General features: G+C 44.1%; 2 protein-coding genes across 4 annotated transcripts in view; one reads left to right on the forward strand and one right to left on the reverse strand.

Annotated features, from left to right (window-relative positions):
• The window catches only part of paplna (papilin a, proteoglycan-like sulfated glycoprotein), a 54407-nt gene that overhangs the window by 33259 nt on the left and 5765 nt on the right, over window positions 1-15383 (reverse strand). For all 3 annotated transcript variants that reach the window (XR_013305295.1, XM_077621497.1, XM_077621499.1), the window contains exons 9-22: window positions 14755-14927; window positions 14547-14670; window positions 14337-14463; window positions 13053-13248; window positions 12211-12337; window positions 10998-12120; window positions 10036-10212; window positions 9756-9883; window positions 9628-9685; window positions 8469-8615; window positions 8255-8382; window positions 8060-8168; window positions 6801-6976; window positions 5764-5923 (exon numbers count right to left, since the gene is read on the reverse strand). Coding sequence is in view for 2 of the 3 variants with exons in the window: in XM_077621497.1 (XP_077477623.1) it covers window positions 5764-5923; window positions 6801-6976; window positions 8060-8168; window positions 8255-8382; window positions 8469-8615; window positions 9628-9685; window positions 9756-9883; window positions 10036-10212; window positions 10998-12120; window positions 12211-12337; window positions 13053-13248; window positions 14337-14463; window positions 14547-14670; window positions 14755-14927 (2953 nt within the window). In the remaining variant the exon portion in view is untranslated. The remainder of the gene's footprint in view (window positions 1-5763; window positions 5924-6800; window positions 6977-8059; window positions 8169-8254; window positions 8383-8468; window positions 8616-9627; window positions 9686-9755; window positions 9884-10035; window positions 10213-10997; window positions 12121-12210; window positions 12338-13052; window positions 13249-14336; window positions 14464-14546; window positions 14671-14754; window positions 14928-15383) is intronic.
• LOC144089618 (T cell receptor beta chain MC.7.G5) lies at window positions 763-4587 on the forward strand. The gene is made up of 6 exons (XM_077620631.1): window positions 763-785; window positions 1056-1132; window positions 2144-2491; window positions 2557-2583; window positions 2654-2760; window positions 4058-4587. The coding sequence occupies exons 1-6, from the start codon at window positions 763-765 to the stop codon at window positions 4076-4078; spliced, it is 603 nt and encodes a 200-aa protein (XP_077476757.1). The 3' UTR covers window positions 4079-4587.

The raw sequence follows: 15383 nt of genomic DNA on the forward strand, positions 1-15383 counted from the left end.
TTTTTTTTCATGCTATGCTTCATACATAAATAACTAGGACAGCAGTGACATATTTTCTCATCTTGGTCGTCAAACGTGCTGACTGCCGAGCTAACGGAGAGCGCTAAAGACTACATTAATTTAAAAAAATATATTACATGAAAACCGGTGGCAAAAACTCATTTGGCTCAGCCGTCAGGACGCTAGACTCCCGCGGTAAAAGCGCGTATTCAAACCACAGTAGAAGTAGAAACTAAACAATCATTTGCGGTTGAAGGACAGTAAATATATCGTTCTTTTTTTAGGTAGATTGTTGTTCATTTTAAAGTTAATGTTTATTTTTTTTTTGTACTATTACTGATGGGTTTTTTTCTGGATGTTTACTGTAGGTGTCTCGAAAAACCTGCTGAAGGACGAGCGCTTAATGGTCTGGTTTTTTTTTCTTAATTTTTGGGGGGGGGTAAATTTTATGTTTAAATTTTAAATAATTTTATGTATTTATTTTTAAATGGGGTGACAGTGTTCGCTGTTTTTCGTTTTTCGCAGCCATTTCTGGTCTAAATTAACCGCGATAATCGAGGGATTACTGTACACACACTATTTATTTAAAACATTAATTGTTAACATTTGCGCGGGTTTCATAACAATTCGATGTTGATTCTTTGGAGTATGATAGGATATTATTACATCAAAGTCCTGAATGAAATTTGATGAAATTGTTAAGCATAAGCCTTAAAAATAGAACATTTTTGTTACTGAAACATTTGTCATACTTTCGGCAAAATGGTGAAATTTGACCGTTACTGGTGTTTATTGTTTAACCCGTCGTTATCATAAACGTGTATGTTTTGAAAAGTATGATTTTTTATAGGAAATGCTTCATTTTTCATCAAAAACTATTATTTTTATTTTGTTTTGATTATCCTTTTTCATTGTTTTTGACCTATTTTGACGAAAAACAAATCCTTTAAAATGCCATTTTGCGAATGAAATCATTGTCCAATCAGACGTGGCAAAAGCCAGCGTCGGGATTGGTTGGAGGCGAGATAAGCGAGGTTGCTACACGCGCACGGGAGCTTTTGTGCTAGCGCGGCGCCACTGTGCTCCTACGACCAAGCTTTTTTTGGCGAGGGGACCAAACTCACCGTTTTAGGTAAGAAAAGCGCCCACTTACGACACTTTTTCCAGGTTGGCGTGTGCATTTTGTGCTTTTTTGAGGGCTTGCTCGTGGTTTTACGGCAAAAAAAATGTCTCCAGAGTTATTTGAACTCATTTGTCATTGTCATTCAGTCAAATCTGGGTTACTTCCACTTAAAATGGACTGATATTAACGTCGTTGGCAGCCAATAAGTTGGTTTATGAAATAACATGAAATGGTGAACGTGTTAAAATGCGAAAATGACTGAATTCCGGCTGTGATATTATCAAAAATATTTTGGGTGGCAGCTAACAAGACAAATTAGGATCCTTACGTTCATTTACTGAACATCTCATCCTCACAAGGGTCACGGGGGTGCTGGAGTGTGATGAAAAAAAGCCTAACTATACATGTTTTTTTTTTTAAAGCCTTAACTATACATGGTCATCTAAAAAAAGCCTTACTATACGTGGTCATTTTTTAAAAAAGCTTTGTTATACATGGTCTTTGTTTAAAGCCTTACTAAAGATTGTCTTTTTTTTTAAGCCTTACCATACGTGGTCTTTTTTTTTTTTGAAAAAAAGCCTTACTATACATTTTTTTAAAAGCCTTAACTATTCATAGTCTTTTTTAAAAGCCTTACTATACACGGTCATTTAAAAAAAAAGCCTTACTATACACGCTAATTAAAAAAAAAAGCCTTACTATACATGGTCTTTTTTTTTAAATAAGCCTTACTATACATGGTCATAAAAAAGCCTTACTATACATGGTCATTAAAAAAAAGCTTTGTTATACATGGTCTTTTTTTTAAAAAGCCTTACTATGCAGGGTCATTTAAAAAAAAATAAAAAGCCTTACTATAATCTATCCTCTTCATTTTAATTTGATCCTAAAACAGAAAGTCGGCACTCATGATTGACTTTCCCGGGCCACACAAAATGATGCGGCGGGCCAGATTTGGCCCCCGGGCCGCCACTTTGACACATGTGATCTAAGATAACGATGCCCGCCGACTCCCCACAGAACCCAACGCGATCATCACGCCGCCCACGGTGACGTTTTTCCCGCCTTCGGAACACGAATGCGCCAGGGGCGGAGACCCCGACGACGTCAGGACGCTGGTTTGCGCGGCCACCGACTTCTACCCCGACCACGTCACCGTGTCCTGGCTGGTGGACGGCGAGAAGCGGGAGCGGGGCGTGGCCACGGACCGCCGGGCCGTGCGGCGAGGGGACCGCTACCTCCTCACTACCAGGCTGACGGTCCCGGCGCCACAATGGCTCCTCCAAGGAAGGATCTTCACCTGCGTCTTCACCTTTTTCGACGGGAAGGCCTACGTGGACGTCAGGAAGTCGCTACGCGGGAGAGAAGGTGACTGGCTAACGGGACGGTCCGATCGTCTTGACCGCTTAACGTCTTTTCTTTTTTTTTTTTAGGCACGGCTGAAGAGCGACTCAACCGAGGTGATTTTCTTCTTTGTTGACGTACGTTTACCGAACTACCGCACGGTTCTCAAGGTGGTTCCGTCTTTAGAGAGCTTCCTGAAGTTGATGCAGACGGCCAAGCTGTCCTACTGCGTCCTCATCGTCAAGAGTTGCGTCTACGCCGGATTCGTGACCTTCCTGATGTGGCGCCGCGGGGTCAGTCCACGCCTTGACGAATTCATTTGACTTAATTGTATGACGTTAGCGTTTTAACTTCTTCATTTTCGGTGGCTTGGTATCGTTTCAAAAGTTTCCGTCTTTGGTCTTCGGACGGCTCAGAAAGGCGGAGTCGGGTTTTCGGTCGAGACTACTCGGATATATTGCTATATTTGTGGTTACGTTTATGGTCAAATAATTCCGGCCGTGGTTGTTAGAAACAAACAAACGCATGCTTGTTTAGTATTAGCTTAGCGCAAGGGTGTCAGACTCGGGTTGGTTCGCGGGCCGCTTTAACATCAACTTGATTTCACGTGGGCCGGACCATTTTAGATAGAATATTTAGATTTTTTTATTTATAAATAGATTTAAAAGAACTGGATTAAAAGACCTCAATATTCTGTTTTTATAGATCTAAAACAATGTTTATTTGAGCTTTTTTTTATATTTTTAGATTTTACAAAATGATTTTTGAACTAAAAACACAGAAAAAAATGATTAAAAATGACAATGATTGATTTAAAAGGGGGAAAATCATTTATTTAATCATTTGTTTTTCATCGCAAAAGGAAACTAAATTTTTCTTTAATTATGTGCCATATTAAAGTGGAAAACAGAAAATATTTTTATATATTTTTAGATTTGACAAAATTATTTTGAACTAAAAACAAAGAAAAAAATGGATTAAAAAATTCAAATTATTGATTTAAAATGAGGAAAATCTGGAAATTTAATATACATCTATAATCTTCATTTTAATCTGATCCTAAAACAGAAAGTTGGCACTCATGATTGACTTTCTCGGGCCGCACAAAATGATGCGGCGGACCAGATTTGGCCCCCAGGCCGCCACTTTGACACCTGTGAGCTTACCGCTTCAGCAACTATGGTTTATTCTATTTTTTTTTCTGAATATGATGTAGGATTGTCCCTTTTTTTCATGCTATGATTCATACGTAAATAACTAGGATAGCAGCGACATATTTTCTCATCTTGGTCGTCAAACGTGCTGACTGCCGAGCTAACGAAGAACGCTAAAGACTACATTAATTAAAAAAAATATATTACATGAAAACCGGTGGCTAAAACTGATTTGGCTCAGCAGTCAGGACGCTAGACTCCCGCGGTAAAAGCGCGTATTCAAACCACAGTAGAAGTAGAAACGAAACAATCATTTGCGGTTGAAGGACAGTAAATATATCGTTCTTTTTTAGGTAGATTGTTGTTCATTTTAAAGTTAATGTTTAGGTTTTTTTGTACTATTAATGATGGATTTTTTTCTGGATGTTTACTGCAGGTGTCTGGAAAAACTCGCTGAAGGAGGAGCCTTTTATGGTCTGTTTTTTTTCTTAATTTACTTTGTTTTCTTGCTAGCTATGATTGGTTGTTTGTTTTGTTATGCCCCACAATTGGCTGGCCACCGATTCAGGCTGGTGCCCATAGTTAGCTGGGATAGGCTCCAGCACCCCCGCAACGCTTGTGAGGATAAGCATTACAGAAACCTAATGCATGATAGGATTATGCTAATTGAAAGATAGAGGCGACATTTTTAAAATATTGTCGTAACTAACTTGTTTATTGTCTACACCACATGTGTCAAAGTGGCGGCCCGGGGGCCAAATCTGGCCCGCCGCATCATTTTGTGTGGCCCGGGATAGTCAATGATGAGTGCCGACTTTGTGTTTTAGGATCAAATTAAAACAAAGAGTATAGATGTATATTACATTCCCCGATTTTCCCCTTTTAAATCGATCATTGTCATTTTTTAATCCATTTTTTCTGTGTTTTAGTCCAAAAATCATTTTGTAAAATCTAAAAATATTTTTTTTTTTAAAAGCTGAAATAAACATTGTTTTAGATCAATAAAAAACTGAATATTCAGGGTTTTTAATCCAGTTCTTTTAATCCATTTATGTAAAAAAAAATCTAAATATTCTATCTAAAATGGTCCGGCCCACGTGAAATCAAGTTGACGTTAAAGCGGCCCGCCAACCAACCCGAGTCTGACACCCCTAGTCTACACTGACGACCTCCATTTTGAATTTGAACCTCCCTTATCGCATTTTTTAAGCAAAAAAATAACTTTTTCAAGGGAATCTTTCGAATTTGAACCTCCCTTATAGCATTTTTTTAAGCAAAAACTAAACTTTTTCAAGGGAATCTTTCGACACAATGTTGACACGCAGAAGAGCACGCGGGAAAAGTCAAAGTTGTCGTCAACTTAAACGAGGTCAGGGAGGGGCGGTTTGACGGCGGCGGTCGGCAAAGCAGCGAGCAAAACTTTCCGCTTCGCCGCAAGTTTCGCGTTGCACCTGCGAGTCTCACGCAAAGCGGAAACCAGATTGCGGGCAGGAAATGACACGTTACAGTAAACGCTCAAGCAAAATTTCCAGAACGGAAGTCACCCCGTTTTCAAGGTGCCCCTTTTTCAAATTTGACCACCATTTATGCGATTATATTATACCCTGTTATACTACAGACGCTCCTCCTTTTATCGTGTATCGACGTCACTGGACTACAATACGTTAAATATAATAACGATATAATATAGTATAATAAAAGAAATCGACTTCAGTGTGTCGTAAAAAAGTGAATTTCTGTTTTTATTCATTTTAATTTCATTAATTTAGCTTTGGAGTTACTTTATAAATGTATTTAGGATTATATCCATATAATGTAATACAATAAATATGCAATATTCTTTAATTATTGACGAAATGAGATCATAAAATAACGTCAACAGTAGAAAGGGTATTGATTTATTTCCATATTTTGAGTTTTGTATTTGCATAAATATGCCATAAATTACTGTGTGATATTTAGATTAAAGCAACACTGATTCGTATTATATATAGCCTGCGTCATATCGGGGCACTTATTTCTCTTGAAAACTCACGAGGTGGCAAAAACCTTTGCTTTTATTGTGAAAGTACAAAAATAAAAGAGTATCGTTTCCACATTCAAGTGACTCCCAAAGCCCCAAAATGGAGTCACGGTGCTAACCTGTGGCCATTCCGTGCTTGGCGGGCGCAGCTGGCGCAGCAGAAGTCGGCGTAGTATGCGTTGGCGCACAGGTTGGCGTAGACCACCAGCTCGCAGTTGGCCAAATCGGGTTGGTCCGAACAAGGGGTCCTCGATGATGGCGATGTGATTGGACCGCCGCCTGAAATATGTTTTAAGTGTCATAAATTAATTTGCCACTTCAATATGGCTATTTTTTGTATCATAACATAGTTATTCCACCCATTAGGTTTTTATGGTCGTGACATTCTTTTTAATCAAGGGTCTCAGGGGGTGCTGGAGCCTATCCCCGTCAACTACAGGGGACACCCTGAATGGGTGGCCACCCAATCGCAGGGCAAAGGGAGGAAAACAACCAATCATACTCAGGTCAAGGACAATTTAGTATCCAATTAGCCTAGCATGCAAGGACAATTTAGTATCCAATTAGCCTAGCATGCAAGGACAATTTAGTATCCAATTAGCCTAGCATTGGATTGGATTGGATTGGATAACTTTATTCATCATGCATGTTGTTGGGATGTGGGAGGAAACCAAAGTACCCAGAGATAACCCACATAGGCAAGCCCGGGTAGAACTTGCAAACTCCACATAGTGAGGAAGGACCCACGTAGGTTCGAACCCGGGTCGTGACGTTCCACCTAGAATGACGCTAGCTCGTACATGTTGACAGAACGACGTAATGCTAAACAAAACAATAGAGAACCGATAGCGAGCATGCTAGTAGAATACTACAGTTCATTCAGGGTGCGAAGTTCTGTTCAATTTGAAGATTTTTTTTGTGGGTTGGGCCAAAAAGAAAGGTTGAATGTTAAAGGTTTTGTCATTAATAAGCTTTTTATGGATTTTTTGGTCGGGAATGTGGTGTACCGTCAGTGCTAAAGCCGCGTGCTATGGTATTTTGTGGCGTATTGACAATGTTACACTCATAAAAACTACAGTAAAGTACAGAAATTGAGCCGGGGTGCTCAACCCGCGGCTCCAGGGTGGCGTAGCGGACTTCGGTTCTGGTCCCCTACCTCCTCGGGCGACGTTGGAGACCCGCACGTCCGCCGAGGCGCTGGCCGAGTAGACGCCGGCGTAGGCGTTGCAAGTGTACGTGCCCTCGTCGGACCGCCGCACGTCATTGATGATGAGGCTCCGGTCGGGCGACACCTGGATTTTCCGACCGTCCGGACGTACCGGGACGCCGTTCCTGTACGTGTGTCGAACGAATAAAAGCTGCCATTGTTATACCACGCGGACAAAGGGACGAGCACTCCAAATAAACAAACATATCTAAACTTATTAATGGGAGATACACTTGCTCCAGGTATGACAGTGTAATTTTTCCCCGTTTTTTGCATTTTCGCCTCTTCTTTGCTAGTAAGCGGCGCACTACCGAAGGAGAGAGCCTGCCTCCTAGTGGCGAGGGAAATATTCTCAACGTTTGTATTCATGTTCTTACACTAGTATTATAAACTTTTCATATAGTATATTTGGCAGATCACGAAAATTGGAGAGGTATTACTATATATGTATGTATATATTTAAATTTTAATATTAATAAATATTAATAAATTTTCGTGATCTGCCAAATACACCATATGAAAAGTTTATAGTATACTACTATATATGTATTTTTTTTATTTTACTAATTTAATTGAATTAATTAACTAATTAATTTAATACAACCAATAAAAAAAATACCCAAAAAATTATATATATATATATTTTATATTTTTTTTATTAATATTAATAAGTATTAATAGATCTATATATGTGTATATTTATATTTTTTGTATTTTTATTTTTTTTATTAATATTAATAAATTTTTGTGATCTGCCAAATATACTATATGAAACGTTTATGGTACTAGTATATACATATACATATATATATATATATATATATATATATATATACGTGAGGGCGGATATATATATGTATATACTAGTACCATAAACGTTTCATATAGTATATTTGGCAGATCACGAAAATTTATTAATATTTATTAATAATAAAAATAAAATTATATATTTATATATATATATATAATTTTATTTTTATTATTAATAAATATTAATAAATTTTCGTGATCTGCCAAATATACTATATGAAAAGTTTATAGTATATGCATACTAGGCTAATTTGATGCTAAATTGTCTCTGCCCATGAGTCTGATTGGTTGTTTTTGTCCTCGTGCCCTGTGATTGGCTGACCACCGATTGAGGGTGCCCCTTGCCGTTTTTTACATTCACCCCAGAAAAAGCAAATGTGCGCTTGAGTTGGGAGCACCTGGACCAGCCAACGCCGACGTCGTCCCCCGACGCCACGCAGTGCAGCAGGGCCACGCCGCCTTCGGGGACCTCCACGTCGTCGGGGGCGACGGTGATCCGCAGAGCGGCTGACGGCCACAAAACAAAGACGGCCATGAAAAACTGCTTTTCCTGTTACCATTTAAACCATAGATGAATTTCCCTAATTGATCACCTTGGACCCGGAGCTGTACGATTCTCTGCTCCAGGTGATGCAGCGTGGAGGCGGAGCAAGTGTACACGCCGGCGTCCTCGGCCCGGAGCGTCTCTATGGACAGCGCCCCGTCCGAGCCCTGGACAAACCTTGACATTTACAACACAAATTTATATCTACACGCATATTCATATCGTTTCAAGACAGCCTAGATTGGTCAAGACGGATAACGTACCTGGGGTCGGCGATGGGCCGTCCGTCCCGCGTCCAGCGTACGCTGACGTACGGCAGCGCCGTGGCGGGTAGGACGGCGCACGGGAGACGGGCCTCTTGCCCCGCCCGCCTCTCCAGCAAAGACGGAGCCGAGTGGTCCAGGCTGAATCTGAAAAGTAGCGCAACAAGCATGTCATGTTACTACTTGCTGTACTTCAAAATAAAAGACAAGACGACATTGCTACTGTTATGAACCATATTTTCCCCAACTAAAACACTTCCATTTTCTCCAGTGCGCCTTATATATGGATCAATATTGGTTCATCATTATGTGAAATTCCTTAAGTACAGCTCCACCTAGTGGATGTATAACACAATCCCCTACTACTACCACTACCATCACAACTACTACTACTAATACTACTACTACACTACTACCACTACCATCACAACTACTACTACCACTACCATCACAACTACTACTACTACTACCACTACTACCACTACCATCACAACTACTACTACTACTACTACCATCACAACTACTACTACCACTACCATCACAACAACTACTACTACTACTACGACTACCATCACAACAACTACTACTACTACTACCACTACTACTACTACTACTACTACTACTACCACTACCATCACAACAACTACTACTACCACTATCATCACAACTACTACTACTACCACTATCATCACAACTACTACTACTACCACTACCATCACAACTACTACTACTACTACCACTACCATCACAACTACTACTACTACCACTACCATCACAACAACTACTACTACTACTACTACCACTACTACCACTACCATCACTACTCCTACTACTACCACTACCATCACAACTACTACTACTACTACTACTACTACTATTACCATCACAACAACTACTACTACTACTGATGCGTTTTACATACGGATCAATCCAAATGCAAACTTTATACAATGACGGCCAACCTGGCATCAAACCCAAGACCCCAGAACTGTGAGGCTGACGCGCTAAAATATTTCAATTCATGAAAATGAGATATAATATACGTACTGGAGTCAGATGTAGAAATGTGCATGTTTTGTCAATGAAGCCCTGCCAAGTGATTGAAGGCACTCCGACCTTGTGGGTAAAGAGGTCAAGAGCTAACGCTAACGCTACCCACCCGCGGGAGGGTTCGTCGGTGGATGGCGGGGAGCTGGGCCGCAGCCGGGAGGGTCCCTCTAAACAAACCATATAAGATTAGTACACATCAATGAGACGGGTTGGCGTAGACCTCCCCCGAGGCTTCACCTGAGACGGTCAGATAAACGTAGCGGTGGTCTCGCTCCTGCCCCCTGGTGGCCAGGCACAAGAACCAGCCGGCGTCCGACTTGGCGACGGGACCGAGCAGCAGCGAACCGTTGGGCTGCTCCCGATATCTAAAGGCCGTTTTGCAAACATCAAAGACACCAAGACACGCAAGACACTGTCAATCATCAAAGACGAAAACACGAAAATGCTTCAAAACCCTCATTCGAAAGTTCCGATTGTGAGGACCAGAGAATTAAAGGTGGACCCCGGTCATTCTGACCTTCTTGACGTGAGTTTAGCGCCATCCTTCCTCCACTCCACCACCACCGCCGCCACGCCCGATGACTCCAACGGCGGCGGACTGACTCTGCAGGGCAGGACGACCGTCTGTCCCACCAGGGCCTCCACGGAGGACGGGTCCGATGGCTCGATCTTCACCTGGGCTGCCAGGGTCAAACTGGAGCGAGCCAGTGAAAGCGGGCGTAAAGAGCGCCGCGCCCGAACGGGGTGACGTGCAGACAGGAAACAACGAAAACCCACACAAAGATACAGCGCTACCTTGACTCGGGAGTTCCGCCAACTTCTGATGACGGCGATTACGGCCAACCCTGGGAAAGCTGGCAGTTTTGGATGTTTATCGAGGTGTAGTATGAAATTATTATGATAGATTTTGTTTATGATCTCGTTTTCTCAAATTTGTCTCGTGTCTTTGATAGTTTTTGTGCCCCCTTCTCTAGATTGTCTCTCTGGCAAAATGTGTTCTTGGGGGCCAGAAAAGACATTTTTTTTCATTTGTTCGTCCATTTTCTGGACCGTTTATGCTCACGAGGGTCGTGTGGGGGTGCTGGAGCCCATCCCAGCCAGGTCATTATCGCGTAAACGGGCCTCCTTACATGCCCCACCCCCCAAAAAAATAAACGACCGTGAACCCAGGAACGTAGAAGTCGAGGTACCGCTGTATTTCTCACCCAAGATTTTTTAGTGACCAGACTCAGACAAAGACGGGTGAGCATCACATCACATTTTTATTAGTTTGATGGTGACAACACAGAGTGAGATGACACACACAAACACACACAAGTGGTGAGCTCTTGTCAGGGTGGATTAAGGGAACACAAATAAGGAGGGGGGGAAGGGGCGGAGTCCACTCACTTATTCACTCTGGGTTTTATTCGGGGGTTGGTTAGGGGGAGACGGGAATGGTCGGCTGCAGTGGTGCCCCCTCCGCCAAAAGATTCTTACCTGGATGCGTGGAAGACGTGCTTTTTCACCGAGACAAAGTAAGGTTTGCGGGCCTTCATGTAGACCCGGGCCCTGTGGGCCTTGTGGGCCACGCTGGAGGCTAGGTGACCCCCGTTGCCGTTGCCATTGCCGTTGGATTCTTCACCATTGCCGTTTCCGTTGGAGTGTCCGTTCCCGTTTGAGCGCTGGGCATAGCCATTGCCGTTGGTGCGGCCATTGCCGTTTGCACGGCCATTGCCGTTTGCACGGCCATTGCCGTTGCCGTTTGCGCGGCCATTGCCGGTGGCCTTGCCGTTGGAGTGTCCGTTTCCATTAGAGCGCTGGGCATAGCCGTTGGAGAGACCGTTGCCGTTACCGTTATCGTCCTCACCGTTTCCATTTCCGTTGGTGTGACCGTTACCGTTGCCATTGGCGCGGCCGTTGCCGTTGCCGTTGGAGTGTCTGTTTCCGTTAGAGCGCTGGGCATAGCTGTTGCCATTGCCGTTATCGTCCTCACCGTTTCCATTTCCGTTGGCGTGACCGTTACCATTGGAGCGTCCATTACCATTGGTGTACCCGTTTCCATTTCCATTGGAGTAACCGTTGCCATTTTCGTAGTCTTGGCCGTGACCGTTTCCGTTGACATTTTCATCTGCGTCGGCGTGGCCGTTACCGTTGCCATTGCCATTTCCGTTGGTGCGGCCGTTACCGTTTCCATTTCCGTTTGAGTAACCGTTACCGTTGGTGCGGCCATTTCCATTAGAGCGGCCGTTACCCTTGCCAACGCCGTTTGAGTAACCGTTTCCATTTCCGTTAGGGCGGCCATTACCGTTTCCATTTCCATTGGGGCGGCCGTTACCATTTCCATTACCGTTTCCGTTTCCATTTCCATTGGGGCGGCCATTACCGTTTCCATTTGAGCGCTGTCCGTTTCCATTGTAGCCATTTCCGTTTCCGTTGTAGTCGACGGTGGGGTGACAGACACTCTCACACTCCTCCCGCGTTTCAAAATTGTTGCTGTTGCCAGCGCAGCCGCCGTACCAGAACTCGGTACACCGGGAGCTCAGAAGATCGAAGAAGAAGCGAGCCGTCCACCCGGAGCAAGAACCGGCAGCCTTGGGCAGCGAGCAGACGGAGCGTTCGTCTGGAGGGAAACAAATTCAAAGCCACAATTTCAGCCGGCGCCACCCGCGGAGGACGTCCGACCGTGGCCGGGGAACGTCGACAAACTCACGAGGTGCGGGTGGGTCGCGGCAACCCTCTCCGTTGCGTCCGGCCGCGGGAGTCGTGCGATCGTAGCAGCACCCGTAGGTGGTGGTGCGGCATTCCACGGCGTTCTCAGAGGGGACGTGGGAAATCAGCTAAACACACACCCACATCAAATCAGTCATTAATATTTCTTGTCTTCATATTTTGCAACATTAGACTTTGTTGTGGAGTCGGGCTCAAAGCCAATCGTACTTCAAATGACAGCATCTCGTCAAATATACAGTCATACCTCTACTTACGAATGCCTCAGGGTACGAAATGAGTTAAAAGATCCAAGTTACGAAATCCCCTAAAAAGTATATGCATTTCCTTATCCGTTATTTTATGTTGAATTCCCTTTATTAAGCGATTAAAAACTACAAAATCTAAAATGTACTACAAAGTGTATGGCTTTCGGCCCTGGTAGAACGGGCTTTTGTCGTCATCTGGCGGACAAACACGGATATTACATCTATAACGGCTGCGGAGGCAGATATTTCACCAGGTGAAATTCGCATACATGCTTTATTTATTTTAAGACATTAATAATTAATTTCCTTAGAATTTTCTCTCATTGTTGTGCGTTTCCTCACATCTTCCATAAAAAATTGGAACACTATGACCAATTTTAAAGGGTTTAGTTGTGTGAGGACCGTGTAACCAATTAGAGAATTTACATATAAAGTACACCTCTACTTACGAAAATTGTCTTGGAACCAATTCATTTCGTAAGTAGAGCTACGACTGTATACCTGAACGTCTCATTTAATAATGTTGCTATCTTTAGGCTGTCAAAACATAAACCAAAGCTAAATATGCTGGACTTACCGCTCTTGCCAGGTTTTCTTCGCAGCGCTGCATGTTGCAGTACTGTTGCTCTGTGGGTTTCTGGGTGTACTGGGCGCAGTGGGCGTCCTGGACCAGTTGACCTCCATTCTGGTCGTTGTAGATACAGTCCACGCCACGGTACTGGTGGCCACTGCCGCAGGCGGCGGAGCATTCGTTCCATTCGCCCGTTCTCCAGCTGTGAGAAACGAGATGTCTATTGTTTAGTTCTAGAGTGGCAAGTGGCGAAAATTTCTGGGTGTATTGCGGTCGCATTTTTTAGACAATAGAGCTTTTCGTAGTGGTAAGTTTCATTTCAAAATAAAACATCAACGCGGTGGATGAGTGGTTAACACATCGGCCTCGCAGTTCTGGGGTCGAGGGTTCGAACCCCAAGTCGATCCACACTGTGAGGAGTTTACATGTTCTTCCGGGGCTTGCGTGGGTTTTCTTCACATTCCTCCCACATCCCAAAAACATGCATGCTAGGCTAATTGTTTGCTAAATTCATCAGCCTTGCAGTTCTGAGGTTGAGGGTTCGATCCCAGGTGGTGTAGTGGAGTTTGCATATGGGTTACGTGTGTTTTTTTTCCTGGTACTCTGATTTCCTCCCACATCCCCCAAAAATGCATGCTAGGCTAATTGTATGCTAATTCGTCGGTCCCGCAGTTCTGAGGTCGAGGGTTCGATCCCCGGTGGGGGCTCACTGTAGTGGAGTTTGCATGTTTTGTGTGGGTTTTCTCCTGGTACTCTGATTTCCTCCCACTTGCCAAAAACATGCATGCTAGGCTAATTGTGTGCTAAATTCGTCGGCCTCGCAGTTCTGAGGTCGAGGGTTCGATCCCAAGTCGGTCCTCACTATGGGGAGTTTACATGTTCTCCCCGGGCTTGCGTGGGTTTTCTTCACGTTCCTCCCACATCCCCAAAACATGCATGCTAGGCTAATTGTATGCTAAATTTGTCGGTCTAGCAGTTCTGAGGTCAAGGGTTCGATCCCAAGTCGGTTCTCACTGTGGAGTTTGCTGTTTTATGTGGGTTTTTTCCCGGTACTCTGTTTAACTCCCACTTGCCAAAAACATGCATGCTAGGCTAATTGTATGCTAAATTCGTCGGTCTCGCAGTTCTGAGGTCAAGGGTTCGATCCCAAATCTTAAGCAATTGGCCGTTTGTGTCCTTGTGACCCATAATTGGCTGGCCACCGATTCAAGGTGTCCCCCACCTGGTGCCTGTCGTTAGCTGGGATGGGCTCCAGCACCCCCCGGTGAAAGAATTAGAGGCTTCACTCACGCGTAGGTGGCGGGGCAAGCCTGATGGTTGCAGGTTCTGTTGCTCTCGGGTCGAGCGTGGTGCGGGCACAGGTAGTCCGGGACGACCTCGTTGTCCAAGGAGCAGTAGGCGGCTCTGGACTGGTGTCCTAATGGCGATAAAACCCGCAGATATTTTTTTTCAACCACCGCGACAGAGGAGGACTTAGCTTCGGGGCTCCGGATTTCCCACCCAATCCGCACTCCTTGCTGCAGGCGGACCAAGATCCGAAACTCCAGGCATATCCCTCGGCGGACTGCGCCGTCGGAAGGTAGTACTCGTACTCTACGCCCTGGTTGGGTTCCTGGCTGATAAGCTGCGAAAACCAGGTTCTGGGTGTTGACTATCTGGCCTCTGGGTTGGCGGTTAGTTAGGTAGAACGGGGTGAAGGAGGACTCACCTCCACCACTAGGGGCTCGGTGGTGGGTCCGCGGCCGATGATAGACTCGGGAATGTTGTCGCCCTCTACGCCTCGTTGGTAGTACAGCTTGGTTCCGGCGATGTGAGTGGCCTGGGAGAACTCCAGGGACCAGTGACCGTTCAGGTAGTAGTGTCCTTGAAGGTTCTTGATGGCTAATCACAGGGGAAATATAGTTTGTTTGTTCGTTCTGACATATTTGGCATGCAGGAACTACATGAAACCAAATCTAGTATGGTATGAAAAATAAGAGGTCTAGGAAAGGCAAGTTCTGGTCTTTGGAGAGACCAGACAAAGACTCAAACCCATATGGAGTCTAGCAAAATCATGATAATACCCAGAGTTGACACCAAGACCCCATCCAAAAAGTGAGACTTTCGGGACTGATATCAAGACCAAGACTGAATTTTCAAGGACCAAAAGCAAGATTCCATCGACACCAAGACAAAATATAGACTTAGTAAATGGAAACCAAAACCATGACTGAGACTGAGAGAATTTTGGTGTGTTTCCGTCCAAAACCAATTGAGAGCAAGCCAAGATCTAGAAATTTGGGAGTCTAGTCCAAGGGTGTCAGACTCGGGTTGGTTCGCGGGCCGCTTTAACGTCAA

The sequence above is a fragment of the Stigmatopora argus genome, chromosome 15 (assembly GCF_051989625.1).
Source record: "Stigmatopora argus isolate UIUO_Sarg chromosome 15, RoL_Sarg_1.0, whole genome shotgun sequence".
Taxonomy (NCBI): domain Eukaryota; kingdom Metazoa; phylum Chordata; class Actinopteri; order Syngnathiformes; family Syngnathidae; genus Stigmatopora; species Stigmatopora argus.